At 45.5% G+C, this 23,441-nt stretch overlaps 1 protein-coding gene across 15 annotated transcripts in view; it reads left to right on the top strand.

The window, feature by feature from the left end:
* LOC122247731 (zinc finger protein datilografo) overlaps positions 1-23,414 on the top strand; it is a 590,387-nt gene extending 566,973 nt beyond the window's left edge. For 8 of the 15 annotated variants that reach the window (XM_043007275.2, XM_043007273.2, XM_043007270.2 and 5 more), the window contains exons 4-7: positions 17,040-17,224; positions 18,769-18,898; positions 19,233-19,400; positions 19,674-23,408. In XM_043007275.2, the coding sequence (XP_042863209.1) occupies positions 17,040-17,224; positions 18,769-18,898; positions 19,233-19,400; positions 19,674-20,701 (1,511 nt within the window). In that variant the 3' untranslated portion in view covers positions 20,702-23,408. Of the gene's footprint in view, positions 1-17,039; positions 17,225-18,593; positions 18,724-18,768; positions 18,899-19,232; positions 19,401-19,673 lie in introns of all 15 variants that reach the window. The other 7 variants (XM_043007268.2, XM_043007269.2, XM_086545957.1 and 4 more) reach the window with 6 other exon arrangements.
* Positions 23,415-23,441: the final 27 nt, after the last annotated feature.

Genomic DNA, 23,441 nt, shown 5'->3' on the forward strand with positions numbered 1-23,441 from the left:
CTCTCTCTCTCTCTCTCTCTCTCTCTCTCTCTCTCTCTCTCTTTCTCTCTCTCTCAGTAAAAAAAAAAAATGAAGATCTACATTTCCCAAAATGTTTCGAAAGAAGGAGAGTTAATACTTTTTTTACGGCCGGAGAAGTGTCAGGTAGTGAACTTTTAAAGACCTTTTCCCTCAGAGCTTTCCTCCAGCTTCATCCAAGCGTGACAAACTTATCAAAATGCCTCGAAATTTTCTGCCTTCTCTCTTTGATCCGCTGGGTGGGGTTGGGGGGGGGAGTGGGGGCGGAGGAGGAAGAGGAAGAGGAAGAGGAAAGGAGGGGGGAGGAGGGAAGGGTGATGGTGGTGGGGGGGGGGTAGGGGGCGATAGGCCTTTTGCAGTACTTGAAACTGTGTTTGGGATTTAAAACATTTGATCTCTCCCTCTCTCTCTCAAAGAGGAGGGACGGGCTTGTCAGGAAGGGAGGGAGCGAGGGAGAAAGACACAGACAGACAGACATACAGACAGACGGTTCAGTACAGACAGACAGAGGAAGAGGAGGGGGACGGGGGTGGAAGAGGAGGGGAGGGTAATGGAGGAAGAGGGGGAGAGGATGAATCTATGCCAGATGACATTTAAATGTATTGGTGAAATCCTGAAAGGTTACGCTCCTCTTTACTAAGGTATTTTATCGGAATTTTATGAGTGATTAGGTCTGTATTTGTTTGTGTTGTTGTTACCTAATTCCGTCCAGGCTTTCGGTAGTCTATTCATCGACACCTTTCGAGGCTCACCATTAGTACATTCATGGTTTTTGGATGGTGCCGATGATGATTCATTACGGTAACAAGTGTGACCTTTTCATGTGTGTGTGTTTTTTCTGGTAGAAAGGTGTGTGTTATATATATACATATGCGCGCGCGCGGGTACACACACACACACACACACACACACACACACACACACACACACACACACACACACACACACACACACACACACACACACACACACACACACACACACACACACACACACACACATACACACACACACACAGAGGTATATATGTGTGTGTACGTGTGTATTTGTATGCACATGTATAATTCCTTACAGGCGAGACAGAAGGGGAACGCTGACATACAACTTTTAGGAAGTAGGGTACTGTTCCCTTCACAGTTCGTTTATCAGAAAAGTTGCGAAGCTGCTCGACAGGTCACGCGCATAACCCCCGAACGCACAAAAGTAAACGGCGACCTATGTTACGGTGTCGAATAGCTGATTATTCTCCCTAGGCGTCTTTCTTTTCTCTCTCTCTCTCTCTCTCTCTCTCTCTCTCTCTCTTTCTCTCTCTCTCTTTCTCTATCTATCTCTTTCTCTATATATATCTATCTATCTATCTATCTCTGTCTCTCTCATTATATATGGCGTTATTTTTTTGTTTATCTCATCCTCTGTCTCTCTTTCTCTCCCTCTCTCCCTTTTTCTCTCCCTTCCTCCCACTCTCTCTCGCTGGGGACAAGTTTGGGAATGTGCTGGCGTAACAGGACGCCCCGTCTTTTTTTCATTATTATTATTTCCTTCTCTGACTGAGGCGAGATTTTGAAAATTATGGATTTTGTGTTGATGAAACGGTTGAGGAGGGTCGGGGAGGGGGGAAGGACAAGCGTCTACTGTACGTGTGTGTGTGTGTGTTTGTGTGTGTATGTCTGTGTCTGTGTCTGTGTTTTCTTGTGTCACCCCCTCCCCTTCTTTTCCCGACCGCAACTCGATGTAATGTTAAATATGCATTAAAATATCTGAGGGTAAAAATGGGCCAAGAAATATAGTAGGGACCGTTGACAGAGTCGGCACGGGACTCGGTTTATCACCCGGCAAATGGCAAAAGTTGGAAAAAGTCTCGTCATATTTCAGGCCAAAGTCCAAAGTTTGATCCCTTCCAATGCTGTGATTCTGAGACCCGCCAAAGTTGGTGAGTGTTGAGACCCTACCGAGCCCTGGCTGCCTTGCTCTGCCTCTTTCTCTCTCTTTCTCTCTCTTTCTCTTTCTCTCTCGCTCTTTCTTTCTCCTTCTCTCTTTCTCTTTCTCTCTCTCTCATTCGCTCTATCCCCCTCTCTCTTTCTCCCTCTCTTTCTCTCTCTCTCCTCCCTTCCTTCCCTTCCTTCCCCTTTTCCTCCTCTCCCCTCTCCCCTCCCCTCCCCTCCCCTCCCTCCCTCCCTCCCTCCCCCACCCCTCCTCCCGAATCATTGCCACCTTTCCCTGCAATCTTTTTAAATATTTCATCCGCCAGAACGATAAAGTAATAATGCCGGCTCACCTGCGTATAATCTTTCTCATTCCCCCCCCCCCCTTCCCGCGCGCGCGCAAACCATGTGAACAACCTGAAGAAAATTGCTAATAATCACCTGACAGCTGAATGCCCAATGGGTAATGAGCAGGAAAAAAGTATGTTGTTAATCTTTCTGACATTCTGGGCCCTTCTTCAATTATTAACATCCCGAGCCGCCGCCCGTTCGGCTGAGGCAACGGATGAAAAGGAACTCGTCCGAATGCGCTCGTGATGGCTAATTACTCCTTCCTTCCTTCCCTCTCCCACCTCCCTCCCCACCCCCCTTTGCATGTATTCTTTATCTCTCACTTATGATTTTATAAAGATTTTTTCTGCTTTTTTCCGTATTTTTTTTCTTTTTACCCTTTTCTTGTTATGATTTCCCTGGAAATAGAATGGAAATGTGAGATCTATTCTGAGTTCGCACGGTGTTATTATTTTTTTTCTTCTTCTTCGATGTTATCTCTTCTTTCTCTCTCTCTTTCTATCTCCCTTTCTTAATCAAGATTAAAAATAGATCAACCAAATGCGGCTCCTGTTATGTCTTCATGTTTTCTAAGCTTCATTGGCGATGTAAATTTTATGTTAATTTGGTAATAAATGTCTGTAAACAAGCTGACTTCTTCTTTAAGGCTATTTTTTATGCAGTTCCCGAATAATATCTACTTTAGATGAAATTCCTTGTGAACTGTGCTACACGCAGAGCCGACAAAACCAAGCAGTGATATTACCCGTCTAATATCTTAATGAATTCCTTTATCTTCTTTTTGTTATTATAATCATTGTTATTGTTGTTATTATTATTAATCTACTTTCCGCTTCTTATTTGTATATATGCCGTATATACTATTTATTTGTGTGCCTGTAAATATATTTAAGTATATGGAATATAAGTATATATATATATATATATATATATATATATATATATATATATGTATATATGTATGTATATATATAAATGTGTGTGTGTTTCTATCTCTCTCTCTCTCTCTCTCTCTCTCTCTCTCTCTCTATTCTATATATATATATATATATAATATAATATATATAATATATATAATATATACATATACATATACATATATATGTGTGTGTGTGTGTGTCCGTCTCTATATCCAATTCATACGCACTTTGTTCCCTTCTCTTCTCCTCTCTACTTCCCTGATCTCTATACCCACCTCTACCCTTGTACCCACTCCTTCACGATAAGGTAGAGGCGCATTCATCAACGATCGATCATTAAACATCCAGCAAGCTTCCAAAGTCATCACGGTGGAGGGGGGAGGGGGGAGGGGGAGGGGAGTACATATTTGACGAACGTTATATTGCCTTAAAAGGTCATCTCCGTCGGTTATTTTTGATTTTTGAGAATAACTAAAAAGATCATGAAGGGTTTTCGGTACTATGAACATTTATAAGATGTTATTGATTCTCGTTCTCTCTCTCTCTCTTTCTTTCTCTCTCTTTTGTTTATTTTATCGGTCTTCTTGTGTTTTGTATGTGTGTTGTGTTTGTTTGTTTATGTGTTTGTGAGGAGATGGCGGGAGGGGGGGGAGAGGGGAATGCTTGTGTTTGTATGTTTGAAATTGATAAAGTAATGAATAAATATAAAAGGGAAATTAGTATATATTAAAGTGAAGAAAAAAAATTAATATATGTTCATATATATATATATATATATATATATATATATATATATATATATATATATATATATTTATATATATATGTATGTATGTATAATATATAATATATATATATAATATATATTATATATATATATATATATATTATATATATATATGTATGTATTATATATATATAATATATATATATATATATATATATATATATTATATATATATATATATAATACATGTGTGTGTATTCATTCACATATTTCTATAAATATAAATATGTATACATATGGATATTTATATACAAGCAAACACACCCTTTTATAGATATAGATACGTAGATATTCAAACCAAAAAAAACAAAATTTTCATTTTAGATTTTTCCCCAGTTTGTGATTGAATTGTCCCAGTTTCAGAACCACTTCAGATAAAGCTTAAAACACATAAAATTTAGGAATTAATTCTAGATATCATATGTATATTTAGCGGGTAAGTTAGCGCAACTCTACGCAATCAGGCGTTAGTCGAAAATGTTTTAAAATCTGCGACGTTTCCACTCGCATATTTCGAATGGAATTTTCCCGAAATTCGGAGAGAAGAAAGTAAAAGAAAAGGGGGGGAAAAAAAGAAGTCATTGTGACATAGCGCTTAATTTTCCTAAAACCAACATTATTACAAATTCCAGAATTATATACCGAAGACAAAGCGAAAATTGAATCCCATCTGTTTACCATAACTGAGTTACCTCATTTTCCCATTTGTCTTTCAAATTACCTCCATTTTTTCCGTAAAGCGTTAAGCCTGAAAAGGAAGCATCTTGCTACCACGACAGTCGCGCCGTAGCAATGTTGCAGTGATGTTGACTGTCAAGAAAGAAGAAATAACAACTTTTAAATAATCACAAACAACTGAAATGATTATTAACATCTGTAGGAATAGTTAACGACACTAACGGTTGATTAAGAAAGTTAATTTATTGATGGATCAACATCATAACAAATCTTTAGATTCTTGGAGGGCGTTGAGTGATGATACCGCCCATCCTTCTCCTTGTGGGCGTGGGACTTTTGAGGGTTAGGAGGGACGACGTGGCGGGGGTTGATGTGGGGGGAGGGGTTGATGGGGGAGGGAATAGAGAGGAAAGAGGAGGAGGGGGAGGTGGTCGAAGATATTGGGGAAGGGAGGGGGTTAGGGTGGGGGTGGGTTATTAAGGGTGATAATTAGGGAGGTGGAGAGATGGTGAGGGTTGAAAGGGGAGGGAAACGAAGAGGGGAGAGATGCGGTGCCATTGAAAGGGGGAAGGGGGCGTTGTTGGTGATGGGGGAGAGGGGGGGAGGGGAGAGGGGTTAGAGAGGTGGTAGCATTGGATGATGGTGGAGGGTGAGGGGGGTGAGGGGGTGGGGGTGGGGGTGGAAAGGCTATTCTTTTATACACCCCAGTAGCTCCCTCTCGCCCCCGCTGCTACACTGCTATTATCTTCGTTGGTGTTTATGCAACGATCATATCTTTCATTTTTCAACATTATTATTTTTAATCATTTTTTTCTCTCTCTCTTTCGGGCACCGTTTCTCCTTCTTCTCCTTTTTTTTCTTCTTTCATATTCTATCTGTCTTCCTTATCTTTTATCATCTTCACGAGGTTTCACTATATCACCATAAACAATCATTGACAATGGACGGCATCACCATATCACTCAAATACCATGGCAATCATGGCAAGCTTCATCACAAAAGTTACATCACATCATTAGCACTACATTTCATCATTGATACCCCCCCCTTCCCCACTCACATCACCACACACCACCATCGACCCCCTCCCCCTTCTTCCCCCTCCTTCCCCTCCCCTATCTTCCCCTCCTTCCCCCTCCCCTATCTTCCCCTCCTTCCCCTTCCCCTACATTCTCTCCCCCAACCCCCCGCGATCAAAGGGCTCCCAGATGACCATGTCTGATCGATCCCAAGTAATTAGCAACATTAATTAGACGTCGGTGCATTTGCATATTGTTACTGGTGGTGAAGTAGAGGAGGCTTCGGGGAAGGAACCGGAGAGAACCGAATAAAACCGAAACGAACCGAATAAAACCGAGCAAAACGGTATTCGAACGAACGAATCGAACCGAGCAGAACGAGTCCAACTGAATCGAATGACCAAAACACGAATCAAATGAACGAAACCGAACCGAACCGGTGAAACGAAACTGAAACCGGACGAACGAACGAAACCGAACCTAAACATAAAAAAAAAAAAAACATCGAACGAAAGCAATCTCGGACGATTTTCTTATTTTTCTGTATTATTTTTCTCCTTTTTTATATAGATATAAACTATCATCGGTGTAGCATCTTCCCACGGGTGCACGCTAGAATCATTTTGCTCAGGCCGGTACTCGCTTAAAAAGAAAAAGAAATAAATAAAAAGAATAAAGGAGGTTATGGATGGTTAATGGGCTTGGTAAGGGGGGGAAGGGGTATAGGTCTCTCCCCCTTATCATATCCCCCCCTTCCCCTTCCCCCATTTCCCCTTCCCCTTAGTTTATTTATCCATTTACCTATTTCTATTTACTGAGGTGCGTCGAGGGAAATCTCCAGAAAAAAAAAATATAGATAGATGTGACTGTACAGAATCATGGTGTCTATTTTTATTTTTTCTCTCTCTCTTTTTCTTTTTTTCTTTCTTTTTACGCGTTACATAATAGACGTGAAAGCACCTCGTTCGATGCCAAGGACAGCGAGGGGAAATCACAGTGCTTATTAGAATTCTATTGCACTTCAATATCAAAGATCGAGTGGCGATTTTCCCCGTTTGATTTCTGTTTATTTTGCCTTTTTGTGACTTTTTTTTTAAAGATTTTTGTTTCTTGTTTCTCTCACTCTTTCGGTGTATGCGTCTTTGTTTATCTGTCTGTTTCTTTCTCTAACCTTCCCCTATCCTCTGTTGATCTGTCTATTTCTTCTTTCTCTCTTTCTCTTTCTAGCTCTCTTTATCTATCTATCTATCTTTCGCTCTCTCTCTCTCTCTTTCTAGCTCTCGCTCTCTTTATCTATCTATCTATATTTCGCTCTCTTTCTCTCTCTCTCTCTCTCTCTCTCTCTCTCTCTCTCTCTCTCTCTCTCTCTCTCTCTCCATTTTTCCTTCATTTTTCTCCTTCGAAAGTTTGCGTTCTAAGCCGAGGCCCTGGCTTATCCCCAGCCTTGTCTAGCGTGTGTATAGATACCCGGGTAGATAAGGACAGAGCCGCACAATACAACAGGCTCGAGAAGATAGCACTTTCTGACTTCTACTGGCAGCTAGATATGGCCGTTCTGCATTCAGGCGATAATCACTTTTTCGTCACCTTAGATTAAATTGCTGCCTCTAGATTAAGGACTTTCGCGTGTATGCTTAGCGCGAGGCTCGACGACAATGAGCCTTATGGTGTCCCGTCAGAAAGGCTAGAATCAAAAGAAGTATTGTTTTTCCCGCGATTGCGTCGACGCCCCGCCATTTCGGCCTTTATACCTGGGTGTCGTAAGGGTCAAGATAGGCCTCGCTCTGATGTGCATAATAATAAGTGTTTCCCTAAATTGACGATTGGACATTAAGACATTAATTATCCAATTTAAGGAGATTCTCTTTTGATGCCGCCTGATGCTCGCCGACTTGTGTTTTATATGCAAATTAGAAAGACGCCCAAGTAAACCATGAATTCTTTACGCTACGATGGAGAGGGAGGCTGATAGGCGCCCCCCCCCTAGCCCCCCCTACCCCACCCCATTTCCTACGATGGCTCCGCCCCCGCTTCACCCCCCCCCCCTCCCCCCACGATTCTTGGCTTTCCTTCACGCCATCTTATTTTTCCCACGATATAGTGTACTCTTCTCGCACTGTACTTCCGTTCTCTTGGAATATTGTGCATTGGGGGAGATTTTCTTAATATCTATTTTGTCTTCTGAGGAATATATGTTTTTTCTTCTTCTTTTTCTTCTTTTCTTCGTTTCACTTCGTCTTCTTCCATGTCTTCTCCCTCTTACTTATCCTCCTCTTCTTCACTTCTTCATCATTTGTAACCTCACATCCTTTTCTCTTTTCTGATCTATCCCTTATCCTATAGTCACTCTCTCCCATCCTTCACTGTCCTTTATTCCTATCCTTTCCTATCCTTCCCTTATCCTTCTGTCCATTCGCTTCGCATCCTTCCTTTATCCCGTCATATCATTTCCTGTCCTTTCCTTTCTTCCTCTATCCCTTCCCGTCCTCTCTCTATCCTCACCTGTCCTTTTTCATCCTAATCCATCTCATGTCCATCCTTTCTCCATCCCTTCTCCAACCTTTCCCATCTTTATCCATCCTTATTCCATCCTCATCCATCCTCTATCCATCCTTTTCCATCCTCACATCTCCTCTCCCATCCTCTTTCCCATCCTCTCTCCATCTCTTTTCCATCCTCACAACTCCTCTCCCATCCTCTCTCCATCCTTTCCCCATCCTTTCCCCATCCCCTATCCATCCTTCTCCATCCCCTATCCATCCTCCCCCATCCCCATCCTCTATCCTCACTCCCCAACCGTCCATCGAGAGTGACAGAGGGGGGGGGGGGAGATATGCATAATGCTATTTTATGTAGTCATGCAAACTAATATGTATTATGCTTTAAGTCGAAAATGCTACCGATGTCAAATTGATATTTTCATATGCAAATATTTTTTTTTCGTAATAGCATAGTATCCATTCAATATCTGCTTTTTTTTGTTTGTTTATTTTTTGTGGGGGGAGGGGGAGATGGGGAGGGGTAGGTGTTGTTGCATATAATTCTCAGTTGGTGCGAATTGCAACCTCGTTATAGTGTTAGTGTGTTTTGTTGTTGTTTTTGTTGTTATGTTGTTGTTTTTTCTCCCCCAACTTGTAAACAATTCATGACAATTCGCTCTGAATTCCTGCCTGATGCTCTTATGTGGCTATAATGCTGATTCGTCTGTCTGTCCGCTGCTGTTAATGCTGCTGTCAGTGTTACCAGTCGAGCGAGCAAGTGCTGTTGGTATTATTATTATTTTTATTTTTATATTTTTTTCTACATATATATATAAACCTGATGTATTGTTTTACAAAAGGGATTACGATGTTAACGATTTGATCACTGATGCTATTAGCGAATTGGATACGATCAAGGGTGTTGAAGTAATTGCACAGGCTGCGGTGATGGTTATGGTTGTAGGAATCGTGATGACGTAATCATTGCTCCAGCTGATCAAATGTTAGTGAGAAGATTTACATGGCAGTGGAATTATTAGGATTGTCTTAAATGTCATATCAGAATTACCCTTTTTTTATTATTGTTTATCGATTTTATTGACGCGAGTATTATGAGCATCATTGATATTATCATCATTATTACCGTTATGATTATTTAAAACTTAATTACGTTTTGTTTGTTTGTTTGTTTGTTTGTTTTTTGGAATAAGAAAGAATTTCGAATTAAAAAAAAGAAGAAATATTCGGCCAATTATGATTAACAACGCTCTTGCTTGCAATAATGTGAAAATAAACAGATAATAATAAAACGATATTAATTAATTAAGAAGAAATACAAGCAAAGTATAGTAATGTGATATGAATTTACAATGATCATTATTTATGATCGAATTTACTGTAATAGTATAGACGGAAATTAGGATAAAGTTAATGATACAAAGAGTAAGGATATTATGAGCTATAATAATGATGATAACGCCTAATAATGATATTATGAATATTATTTATTATAACAGTAATGATTATATGAACAATAAGTTGATGTAGAGCATAGTAATAACAATAAGGATGTTGGCAAATAATGTTGACAATAGTAATATTAATGATAATTATATTAGTTATAGTAATTATCATTACTTATTATCAAAATTATGATATGTTAATGATAAAATTGATATTGATAATAATAATAATGATGATGATATTAATATAATGATAATAACAATAATATAAATGATAATAACAGTAACAATAATACGTATAGCAATATCATAAAAAAAACAACACTAAATGGAAAACAAAATAAAAATAGAAATAAAAATGACGCCCCCCCCCCCCCCCCGAAAAAAAAATGATTAAATGAAACAGCAAAACTTTATATCAAGAATCCTTTTTCATTAATAGATAAAATGTCTCCCTATCGCCAGCTGTCCTTATTCCCATATTCCTCGTCCTGTGCCTCATTCCACATTCACGCCGCCACTCCCACATTCATTTCCACATCATTCCACATCTCTCTTTTCCCCTCGTTCGTGTGTGTGCGTGTGTGTGTGCGTGTGTGTGTGTGTGTGTGTGTGTGTGTGTGTGTGTTTTTTTTAATTTCTCTCTATCTATCTATTTGTTTATCAAATTATTTATCTCTCTCTTTCTCTCTCCATCTATCTATTTATCTTTCAATCTATCGATTTGATTTATTTCTCTCTCACTTAAACGATCTATATATCTATTTGTCTAATAATCTCTCTCTCTCTCTCTCTCTCTCTCTCTCTCTCTCTCTCTCTCTCTCTCTCTCTCTCTCTCTCTCTCTCTCTCTCTCTCTCTCTCTCAATCTCTCTCTCTCTCTCTATGCGTGCATGTGCGTGCGTGCGTGCGTTGCAAAATAAACAAACAGCCGAGTAGATAAAAGACGAAACAAAATAGAATAAACGAGAAAACCCACACCTTTTCCAATCCGATCTTCATTTTTATTTTTTTCTTTCTTTCTTTCTTTCTTTTTTTTGTGTCATCTCACATCCGATTTAAACGTCCTATATATCCACGCGGATTCAAAAAGCATCCACCCAAACGTTGCAATGAATCGTGATTTGTTGCACATTCTTTTTTTTTTCTTCTTTTTTTTTCCTTTCCTTTTCTCTCTTCCCTTTTTTTTCAAACAGTAGCGTAAGTTCAGCGGTCCGTTACGCTTAGGGTCGGGGGTTGGGGGAGGGGGAGGGGGAGAGGGGAAAGTAAGGGATGGGGGAGAAGGGTTAGGAGAGAGGGGAGGGAGGGAGGGGGGAAGGGGTGCTAGGGGAGAAGGGTTAGGAGGGGGAGGGAATGGGGTAGGGAGGGAGGGAGGGAGGGCCGGCCGCTTGAGTTATAGCCCCTGACACACCCTAAGCCTACCCACCGCCTGCAACAATGCCATACATTTGCAACATAAAGGAAGGCCCATCTTGCAACACTGGCCTCCGCCTGAGTACGATAATGGCTCATCCCGAGAGTATTCTTAGTGGCCGCTAGAGGGATGGAGAATGGGGGAGGGGGAAGGGAGGGGGGAGGGGGTAGAGGAAACACAGGCTGGAAGGAAGGGGGGAGGAAGAAGAGAGAGAGAGAGAAAGAGAGAGAGAGAGAGAGAGAGAGAGAGAGAGACAGAGACAAAGACAGAGACAGAGACAGAGACAGAGGTAAAAAAAAAAATAGAGTGAGAGAGAGATAAAAAGGAAGAACGAGAGAATGGGAATGAGGGAGACAAAAGAAAACAGACGAGAAAGAGAAATATATGAGAGGACCTACAAGAAATATAGAGAGATTACGAATGGAATGGAAACAGGAATGACGAGAGAGAAATTGGGATGGATGAGAGAGAGAGAAAGAGAGAGAGAGAGAGAGAGAGAGAGAGACAGAGACAGAGACAGAGACAGAGACAGAGACAGAGACAGAGACAGAGACAGAGACAGAGACCGAGAAACAAACGTGGGAGAAAGGGAGAGAAAGGGAGGAAAAGGGAGGGAAAGAATACGAACAAAACTCCGTCACTTACAACAATAACTTTCGTCTGGCAGCGCGGCGACAATCTCGCTTAGTATTTACGCTCGTTACCCCAGCGGATACTTATTCCAAGATCTCTATTGCTTCTTTAAAAATATATATTTTTAAAGAATAGAAAAAAAAAGATAAGAGAGAGAGAAAGCACTATTCCTCGTTTGGCTAAGAGTCAGGTGGTTTCAACGGCTCAACTCAACGATAAAGTCATATTAGGATATTTACTTTTAGTATAATGGATGTATGTAGAATGCTATTGCTAAGCAGGAGTTCCTTTTTATTTTTTTTTATTTTTTTAGGAAAGCTACGATTTGTGAGAGAGAGAGAGAGAGAGAGAGAGAGAGAGAGAGAGAGAGAGAGAGAGAGAGAGAGAGAGAGAGAGAGAGAGAGTGAGAGTGTGTATGTGTCTGTGTCTGTGTGCGTTATTTTAGGGAGAAATGACGTTCTTACAAGATATTGCCGTCTGAATTGCAACTAATTTACCCCCCTCACCCCTTTCTCTCTCTCTCTCTCTCTCTTCTTCTCTCTCTCTCCTCCAATCGCCTTCGAGCAAAGATGCCTTTGTTTGTTACCCTGAGGTGTTGCACAAAGAAAAGCATAGTAAATATAAATATAACGGGACAGTGGATGCAAATACTACATAAGGGAGCTTGTCGTAAATAAAGCTGAAGGGGGACTGTTATAAATCTAACGACGGGACGAAACTAACAGCTGTATCTCGGGTTGACCATTCTTCACATAGCTTTCCGAGGGGAACACAGTTAGTCCCTCCCTCCCTCTATCTCCTGTGAAACTCACGTACAGACAGACAGACAGACAGACACACAGGCACACGTACTTACTCATTCACTCATTCATTCAGCCGTTCTTTTATTCAGTCTGACCCTCGCGGATTTTCTATAAATCATAGGCTCTCCGTCTATCGGTTATGTTCGGTACTGGATTCATATTACTCATGTCATTTTGAAGTGTATCTCTTTTGCCCCTCTCCCTTTCCCACTCCTTCTCCCTTTATCTGCCCTACTCCCTCTCCCTCTCACTCTCTTTTTCTCTCTCTTACTCTCCCTTTCCTTCACCCTCTCCCTCTCCCTTCCCTTCATCTTTTCCATCTCCCTCTCCTTCACTTTCTTCCTCTTTTTCACCCTCTCTCTCACCTTCTCACTGTCCCTCTCCCTCTCTCTCTCCTCCACTTTCTTCCTCTCCCTCACCCTGTCCCTGTCCCTCTCCCTCTCCCTCTCCCTCTCCCTCTCTCTCCCTCTCACACCATCATCTCAGTGGCAGCCATTATCTCAAGTCTCTTAATGTGCCTGGTTTAGCCCGCTGTGCCTCTCCCCCTTCCTAATTTGCATATTGCAATGTTGCAGATATGCTGCTCCCCCTTCGTTGCTTTTTATGGGCCGTGACCCTTTATTTCATCCTGAATGATTATGTCATTTATGTGCAACTTCACATTTTTTCTCATCTCGATTCGTCATTTCACTAGTAATAAAATCGATAACGAGTTTTTGGGTCGGACACGTTGCGTGAAATGACGAATCGTGCGATAGTCCCTCGTCGCCGTCGGAGTCACAGCCTTGGGGAGGCTTTGGAGGCTTCCAGGCGGCGCTTTGTGTGGGCTTGGCTTCGGTCGTCCTCATCTGATACTCTTCTTACTCACTCACTCACTCACTCACACGTTCGTATAGTAGTATAGTGCGGTAGCTTTTTCCTTCATTGGGACTTCATAGTCATGGCTTGGGTAATTTTTTTTTTTTTTTTTACGTTACTCATCCTACTATCTCCATCACCCGTTCATTCATCCTATACTTCCGCTTACTCACACTCCGTCCTCGATTCATTCACACTCTCATTCATTATTTTCATGCCGGTAGTCATTCAACACACTATCCACTTACTCACACACCCATAACTTGTATTCAAATCACCCTCTCCCCGTCCCCCTCCTCCCCCTAGTACCCCCAGGGCTTGATCCTCGCCCTGACAGCTGACCCTAGACTAACCGGATGACCTCTGACCTGTTGGCAGAACCCCCTACCGATGACCAGCGTAAAAAACGACTCATGCTCTATGTTGCAAGTGTTACGGATATCGGCAGGGTTGTGTTCGTGTTAGCGCTGAGTGCGTGCGTGTGTGTGTGCGCGCGTGTGAGTGTGTGCGTGTGTGTGTGTGTGTGTTTTGTGTGTGTGTTTGTTATATCATACATATAAATATTCATGCTTAGGGAAGTTAAAACATACGCGAATACATATACAGACTGTTCACGCTTATATATACACGTACAAAAACCTAGCTAGACGCACAAACTGACCTAAATATAAATAGATACACACTTATCATCTTCATTCACAATCCATCTGTGGTTTTAAAAAAAAGATAGATACATTCTCTCACTGGCCCACATACGCTAAAGATATGAATAAGCGCTCACGGACCAACTCTGACGTATGCAAATGAGTCCATACGCACACACCGACACTCGCAACCCAACTAAACACTACGTAGGAATGCGTAATGGCAGGTGTCGCATGGTGAATTGTTTTAATTGGCCATAATTTGTAAAGAGTAACAGACACAGGATGGCATATGTTCTTGCCTTCAAGAACTTCCCTTGACACGCCTACCCTCGCCGCACCCTTCCCACTCTTCTCCTCGCCCTCTCTCCTTCCCCCCCCCTCCCCCTTCTCCTCCTCCTCCTTCTCCCCACCCCCTTTTTCCTTCGCCTACCTATACCCCCCCTTCCTCCCTCATTCCCAACCCACGCTTCCTCCCCCCCACCCCACCCCACTCCTCCCTCTCTCGTCTGATGTTCTTGCCTTCAAGAACTTCCCTTGACACGCCTACCCTCGCCGCACCCTTCCCACTCTTCTCCTCGCCCTCTCTCCTGCCTCTCCCCCCCCCCCCTTCTCCTCCTCCTCCTTCTCCCCCCCCCTTTTTCCTTTGCCTGCCTATACCCCCCCTTCCTCCCTCATTCCCAACCCACGCTTCCTCCCCCCCACCCCACCCCACTCCTCCCTCTCTCGTCTGATGTTCTTGCCTTCAAGAACTTCCCTTGACACGCCTACCCTCGCCGCACCCTTCCCACTCTTCTCCTCGCCCTCTCTCCTGCCCCCCCCCTCCCCCTTCTCCTCCTCCTCCTTCTCCCCCTCCCCCTTTTTCCTTCGCCTACCTATACCCCCCCTTCCTCCCTCATTCCCAACCCACGCTTCCTCCCCCCCACCCCACCCCACTCCTCCCTCTCTCGTCTGATGTTCTTGCCTTCAAGAACTTCCCTTGACACGCCTACCCTCGCCGCACCCTTCCCACTCTTCTCCTCGCCCTCTCTCCTGCCCCCCCCCTCCCCCTTCTCCTCCTCCTCCTTCTCCCACCCCCTTTTTCCTTCGCCTACCTATCCCCCCCCTTCCTCCCTCATTCTCAACCCACGCTTCCTCCCCCCCACCCCACTCCTCCCTCTCTCGTCTGATGTTCTTGCCTTCAAGAACTTCCCTTGACACGCCTACCCTCGCCGCACCCTTCCCACTCTTCTCCTCGCCCTCTCTCCTGCCCCCCCCCTCCCCCTTCTCCTCCTCCTCCTTCTCCCCACCCCCTTTTTCCTTCGCCTACCTATACCCCCCCTTCCTCCCTCATTCTCAACCCACGCTTCCTCCCCCCCACCCCACTCCTCCCTCTCTCGTCTGATGTTCTTGCCTTCAAGAACTTCCCTTGACACGCCTACCCTCGCCGCACCCTTCCCACTCTTCTCCTCGCCCTCTCTCCTGCCCCCCCCCTCCCCCTTCTCCTCCTCCTCCTTCTCCCCACCCCCTTTTTCCTTCGCCTACCTATACCCCCCCTTCCTCCCTCATTCTCAACCCACGCTTCCTCCCCCCCACCCCACTCCTCCCTCTCTCGTCTGATGTTCTTGCCTTCAAGAACTTCCCTTGACACGCCTACCCTCGCCGCACCCTTCCCACTCTTCTCCTCGCCCTCTCTCCTGCCCCCCCCCTCCCCCTTCTCCTCCTCCTCCTTCTCCCCACCCCCTTTTTCCTTCGCCTACCTATACCCCCCCTTCCTCCCTCATTCTCAACCCACGCTTCCTCCCCCCCACCCCACTCCTCCCTCTCTCGTCTGATGTTCTTGCCTTCAAGAACTTCCCTTGACACGCCTACCCTCGCCGCACCCTTCCCACTCTTCTCCTCGCCCTCTCTCCTGCCCCCCCCCTCCCCCTTCTCCTCCTCCTCCTTCTCCCACCCCCTTTTTCCTTCGCCTACCTATACCCCCCCTTCCTCCCTCCTTCTCAACCCACGCTTCCTCCCCCCCACCCCACTCCTCCCTCTCTCGTCTGATGTTCTTGCCTTCAAGAACTTCCCTTGACACGCCTACCCTCGCCGCACCCTTCCCACTCTTCTCCTCGCCCTCTCTCCTGCCCCCCCCCTCCCCCTTCTCCTCCTCCTCCTTCTCCCCACCCCCTTTTTCCTTCGCCTACCTATACCCCCCCTTCCTCCCTCATTCTCAACCCACGCTTCCTCCCCCCCACCCCACTCCTCCCTCTCTCGTCTGATGTTCTTGCCTTCAAGAACTTCCCTTGACACGCCTACCCTCCCCGCACCCTTCCCACTCTTCTCCTCGCCCTCTCTCCTGCTCTTCCCCCCCCCCTTCTCCTCCTCCTCCTTCTCCACCCCCTTTTTTCCTTCCCTGCCTATACCCCCCTTCCTCCCTCATTCCCAACCCACGCTTCCTCCCCGCCCACCCACCCCCCTCCTCCCTCTCTCGTCTGATGTTCTTGCCTTCAAGAACTTCCCTTGACACGCCTACCCTCGCCGCACCCTTCCCACTCTTCTCCTCGCCCTCTCTCCTGCCCCCCCCCTCCCCCTTCCCCCTCCGTCCTCGACTGACCCCTCCCACTCTGCGTCAAATATTTATTCACCATTATGAGTTGCCTTACTTAGTGTTTGCGGAAATCCTCATCTGGTCGCTGTTCCACTCGCCAAACTGTGACAGCAATCAATACTTTGTGTCTTTTCAGTAGGACCTAAATCGGACATTTTCTAATTATTGATTTCCTCTTCTTTTCTCTCCTAAATACACATTGGACACGAGTTACAGCTTAAAAAATTCTGGCCGTTTTGTTTGTAGTCTGTGTGCGTGTATATGGATGTATGGTCGTGTGTATGTATGTGTGTGTGTATTAAGATTGAGGCGAGCTGAGTTTCGTGCGTGTTTGTAAGAGCGATACAAGACAAATAATATGAAATTATTACAATTGTTCTTAAGTCCTCTGGCAACACAGATGTTAAAGATATTTTCATCCACGATAAGACTATATTTAAACCGGCCCATCTTAACCCTTATTTCCTCCTCTCCCGCAGGTGAGCGCCCCTACAAATGCCACCTTCCGGACTGCGGCCGCGCCTTCATCCAACTGTCGAACCTGCAGCAGCACCTCCGCAACCACGACGCGCAGTTGGAGCGCATGAAGAACCGGCCGTTCCATTGCAACATCTGCGGGAAGGGTTTTGCCACTGAGAGTTCGCTGCGGACCCACACATCTAAGGTAGAGGCTCGGGACACGTGTGAGGATTTCACGGGAGGAGAGAGGATAAGACAGGCTGTCTGTGGGGAAGGATATGTGTCTGGGGAGGGGCGGGCTCTCGGGTCTTGGATGGTGTTCTGTATAATGCACAGGGCGATGGTAGGCTAAGCACACCGGAAGGTAAATATGTATTCTCTTGCTAAAGGACTGAATGCATATTTCTTTCTGAGTATTGCTGTGGTTTATCATCGACTGTGGTTATGTAATGACACAATGGACTCATCATATTGCCCAGTTATTATTTTATTGTTTTCTGTTTATTCTCCATAGAAGAGAAATCAAAATTTTGCATGTGTCATTTCTATGGGCGGAGCCAGTTATCATTGAGAAAATTATTTGGATAATATTTTCTATTCAAGGTCTGTCTTCACTCACTCTTTTCTACATCATTTCGTTAAGACTATCCTAAATTGCTATGGGCTTTCTTTAAACAGAAACCTGGAGTAGCGATTAGACGTTTTAAAAATTAAGTACTTCTGTCTTATATTCTCTGTCCCTAGTATATATTTGCATGCCATGGAACCCTACTAGGCTTTCACTTTTGATAATCTTAAGTTCAGTACTTTTTAAGATGTTGCAATATTGTATTTTCTACATTTTTAGAAGATGTGGACCTCCCACATAGAGTTATGTTAAAAGTTTAACAAGCCATTCAAATAGAGACAGCGACCTTAATGCTAAATGGTTGTCTTTTGTACGTAATTAGATTTTGTATCTGTGTTGCTATGCTGCTGGTTAACAATTAAAGATATAAGTCAAATGCTAAAAGCAAAAAGATGTTGGATCCCATATTAAGGGAAAATATAAAACCACAAAAAGGTATCGCACGGGACCATACTTATAGACATAATAAGAGTAAAAAATTGACAGCTCCAGTAAACTCAAAATATGAATTAGTTTCCACTCACGAGAGAATTTAGCGTTAACATCGCTCCGGTAACAGCGCCGCCAAAAGGAAAACTTAATTTAGCAAATTTTAGTCAGTGTGTCTTCGTGATAGGTAGTGGAGGCAGGCGGGTGTGAGATGTGATCTATAGGTTATTATGTGGATGCTTGGGAGAGAGATATTTTCATAGGCACTGCTGAATTGTTTGCGAATGCTTTTGTCTGTTATTATGTGTAACGCCTGGGTAACGTGAGCTGCGTGGTATTTGTGTCTAACTTGTGAACATGCTTAATATTTTGTCACCGGGTGTAAGGTCTGGCAGGGAGCGTGTGACAGTCGTGTGCGTGGTGCATGTGCGATAGCGCCTAGAGTGAGTCTCAGTGTTGAGTAGGCCAGAGTGCCGGGGCAGGCCAAAGCCTCACTTGGGTGGTCTCTCTCCCACAGCACGCGGCCCTGGTCGGCGGCCCCAACGCTGTCAATTGCCCTCAGTGCCAGAAACTGTTCATGAATGGCGAGCAGCTGATGGAGCACATGAAGTATACGCACAGAGACCCGAACGCCTCGGGAGTGGCAGGTTAGACGCTTCTTTATTCTATCTTTTGTCATTGTCTCCATACAGCACGCCGTCCACATCGGCGGGCCTAACGCCGTCCACTGCCCCCAGTGTCACAAGTTCTTCATGAACGGCGAACAGCTCATGGACCACATGAAGCTGGTACACAAGGACCCCAACGCCTCAGGCGTCGGAGGTAAAGCCGGGGAAGTTGGATGGGCGTGCAGGCAGTGCGCTCCCACTCCGCAAGGGATCATTAGTCATAGAGTGCATGCTTATAATGAATTATAAATGAACATACGTAGTGTTAAGTGTTTGTCTAATTCACATAAAGTTCCCAATCTAAGCATAAAAATATTTTTGCATTATTTTTTTCAAAACTAGATATATCACCTGTAAGCAATGAATATTCAATTTTTTTCATAGTAAGCATATCATAAATTGTACTTTGTGTCAAACGCCTGTCATATGTCGTAACTTGTGAGACACTTGGCTGACTTCCGATGCTGACGGTGACTCTTGTCTTGCAGCGAAGCGTCGCACGGCCTCCCACTCGTGCCCCGTGTGCGGGAAACACTACGTGAATGAGGGCAGCCTCCGGAAGCACTTGGCATGTCACCCAGAGACCTCGCAGTTCACCTCCTCACTCAGGATGTGGCCCTGCTCCGTGTGCCACGCTGTCTTCACCCATGAGTCAGGTGAGTCAAGCTTTGTCATCCGAACGAGGCCGCGAGGCCCGTCTTCTAAGATTTGTGTGGATTGTCTTTTGTTTGATTTGTCATTGTCTGTGATGTATAATTAGCTGTCACAGTTCCCAGTCTTTCTTAGATTTCCACTGATCATTCACTGTGCGAGAACGCATAATCAAAGTAATCAGCCACAGAATAGACGTTGGTTTAGACCGCGCAGATGTTATGTTGAGGCGGTGCCGTGAGCCCAAGCAGCGTGAGTGACGCCCGTTCTCCCCGCAGGTCTCCTTAACCACATGGAGCACATGAGGATGGACCCCAAGCACCAGTTCGCCGCCCAGTACGTCCTCTCCCGAGCCGCCGCCGAGCGACGCGAACGAGAGAGCATTCTTGGCCTGGCCCAGGTCGGCCTGCAGGGCGGAGGCAATCACATGGGCATGGGCATGGGTATGGGCATGGGCATGGGCATGGGTATGGGCATGGGAATGCCTCACCAGATGCAGCACCAGGTTCAGCACCAAGCGCCGATGTCTATGGCAGCGTCCCCGTCCACCCAGAGCGACGCCTCCTCCCGGATGTCGACGCCTGCGGAGAAGTTGGAGACAGGGATCGGCCGCATGCCCTCCCCGTCGGACGCCCTGCGCTCCATATCCAGCCACCACGACGTCATGAACCACATGCGCCCGCACCCCACCGACAACATGCGCGCCATGATCAGTCAGAGCCAGGCAGAGCTCGTCAAGTCCACACTAACATCGCAAGCCGAGAGCATCCGCAATGCCATGGCCTCGCAGGCCGAAGTCATCCGTTCTCTATCCAACCACCAGCATGGACTGCAGCCATTGCAGCAGACGCCGCAGCAGCAGCAACAACAGCAACAGCAGCAACAGCAGCAGCAACAACAACAACAACAGCAACAACAACAACAGCAACAACAGCAGCAGCAACAGCAGCAGCAACAGCAGCAGCAGCCGCAGCCGCAGCCTAGCGGCCACCAGGCCCCCGAGTCCATGGGTTCCCCCCAGCCGGACATGCGCGACATGCGTGACATCCGCATGGGCGGCGGAGGGATGGAGGCGGCCCTGCGGACCGCGCAGGCGGAGGCGGCGTTGCGGCTAGCGAACCACGAGGGCCGCCCATCGCCGCAGCACCAGGGAGAGGTAACCGACGCCCTCCGCCTTCAGGAAATGCGAATGGAACACGCTCTTCGTCTCCACGGTGACCCTCGAGCACTGCCCACCTCCCTCCCCGGCCCCCTGGGGTTCCCCCTGGCCCCGCCTCAGCACCAGCCCCAGCAGCAGAGCGCCTGAACACAACTCCCGCCCCCCACCTGGGAGCAAGCCCTTCTGCCCCCTGCCTGGGAGCACCGCCCCCCGCCACTCGCCTGTACTAGTCCTCTGGTGAACGTGTCATGACTGTACGTCTGTCTGTCACATCGCCTTGGTTCCACCTTTGTTCTGTTGTGTTGTCGTATTTTTAGCTGTGATAAAACGAGATAGTTCCTGGCAGGAGCTATGTATTAATTTAATAATCACTTCTCTGTGTTAGTTCCTTGAGTTGTTGTTGTTAATCAAGGGTGCTGAGCGTGGAGGTCTCGGCAAGGCCTGGGGGTCCACGCACGCCTGGGGGCCCTCTGGCCGCTCCCCGCCAGAACACCGCCACCGCGGCCGACACGTCCCAGGCGCTCCGATGGTCGCCCTCCCGACAGTTCCTCAACAGTTACTTTAAGTGCAATTTTAGGGACCAGCGGTCTGTGACACTCAATACCTACGGAGAAGAGGAGTCGTCCTAGCTTGCGCCCGCGTGGCCCCGCCATGCATGCTGCAAGAGCAGACGCTCCAGGGGCGCGGGAGGCGCGAGGGCGGCGTCCCTCGTGGCTCCGGCCCCACAGGTGACCCAGTGAGGCAGGCGCTGCTGTATACCATAAGTTCATATTGCTTCCATGGCTTGACATGATTGCAGTCATTGTGTACCTGTAATAAAAAAGAAATCTATCTTTGTACATTATAATGCATAATACGCACCAGTGTTGGTGGTGTACATTAAGCTTTGCACAGCCGAGTGTAGAAAATGTTCAAGGTCCTAAAACAAGCATACAATCAAACAACACCTTCTGATAGTGATAATCTCTCGAGTTGTGCGTGAGGAGTGGCCACCTCCCTCGGTGATCCCCTCGTCTGCAGCACGGCGCCCCGGGGCACCTCCAGGGGACTACCTAGAGAGCCACCCCTCTCACCCGCGGCTGGAGGGTCCCCGCCAGGAGGGGCGCAGGTTCCCACGTGGAGAGTTGTCTGCACGGCCTCGGGCGTGTCCACCCGCTGCTGCCTGTAGTGGCGCCACACCACATCCCGCGGCGGGAGGAAGAGGATGATTCAAGCTCTGGAAATGTTGGCTGCTGACGACGAGGCAGCCCGAATGACGTCCACTCTCCCTCCATCATCAAAAAAGACGCCGCCATAATTCGTTTGATCCTTCTTCACCTTCGCTCATACCTGCAGGCACGTTCACTCTCGCTCACACTGCGTCAGCTCCTCGACAAAGTGTCACAGTGGACCACTATTTTGTTCCAGATTTTCTATAATGTTGATTGCTCAGTTACCGACAACCATATAGAAAGATGGCTGGAGTATTCGAGCTGAGTTTGTGCCGTGCTGCCAGAGAAGGACTTGGAAATAAAATGAAAGCAAAGGTTTAATCCTTGTTGAACATGTATAATTACTTTAGTTCATGTGGACTGAACATAACGCATGTGTAATTATCAAATCTGTTTATACAGTTGCACTTTTAAGTGTCTAATTTTCTGATTACAATTCATCTGCGCAATATTGTAATAAGTGTACATTTCCATCAAGTAGCTTTGAAGGCAAAAAGAATGATTGTGTGTCACTGCAACTTTAGTCTTAGGCAACGTTAGCATAGGGAAGTAGCCATCATACTTGACATGGTCCTCTTTCAACTATGATCCAGTGATTTACTGTACAGATTGAATAGTAAGATTTTTATAGCTTCATGGAGATTTTTGTAAGTGAGCCTTCAAAGCTACCTGAAACAAATAATTAACTGTTGACTGTTCCTGCAACCAGAGTTTACCGTTGAAGCTGAAACCGCTAATGTTCCCACTACCAATAGCCCTAGAATCAATTAATGTTTGTACACTACTACAACTCCTATTACTACTATTAACTACTACCACTACCCCTACAATCACTATTTCTACTACAATCACTAGTTCTACTATTACCAATTCTTCTACTGTTTCTACAACTACGACTACCACTGCTACTACTGCTACAACCACTACTCCTATTACTACTACTACTTCTATTGCTATTGCTGCTGCTACCACCACTACCACTACTACTACTACTACTGCTACTTCTCTACTACAACTATTCTATTACTACTACTACTACTACTACTCTACTTTTACTCCTACTACAACTTCTACTACTACAACTACTACTTCTACTCCTACTACAACAACTACTACTACTACTACTAACTACTATAACTACTACAGTTATTACTACTACAACTACTCCATAGGCCGTAGCAATAGATCCGAACCCCTAACATAAAACTCTAGATCCTTAACTACGAATAGTGTAATTCTAGTTCTAAAAGCCATGTCTTAATTCCACTTCCATATCCGATCCCCCTTCCCCCTTCCCCCTCCCCCCCCTCTCTCTGTCCTTTCTTTCAAAGTCCCTTTCTCTTTTTTTTCATTTCTCTTCTCTCTATCTTTCTCTTTCTTTCTCTTTTTTTTTAAATTTTATTTACAAGTTTTTTTTTTCTTCATATATATAAACAAATCTTTTGCACTTTGCAAAGCTCTTGGACTTGATTCGTCCCTTTGTGTTTATCATTATCAAATTTGATTTCTATTTTGTGTTGATTCTCCTTACCTTAACCCCCCCCTTCCCCCCTCCCTCCCTCTTTCCCTCCTTACCTCTCTCCCTCTCTCCCTCCTTCCCTCTCTCCCTCCTTCCCTCTTTCCCTCTCTCCCTCTCTCCCTCCTTACATCTCTCCCTCTCTCCCTCTCTCCCTCTC

This window comes from Penaeus japonicus, unplaced genomic scaffold, assembly GCF_977035675.1.
Source record: "Penaeus japonicus unplaced genomic scaffold, GWHDUDI00000001_assembly GWHDUDI00000017, whole genome shotgun sequence".
In the NCBI taxonomy this organism is placed as follows: domain Eukaryota; kingdom Metazoa; phylum Arthropoda; class Malacostraca; order Decapoda; family Penaeidae; genus Penaeus; species Penaeus japonicus.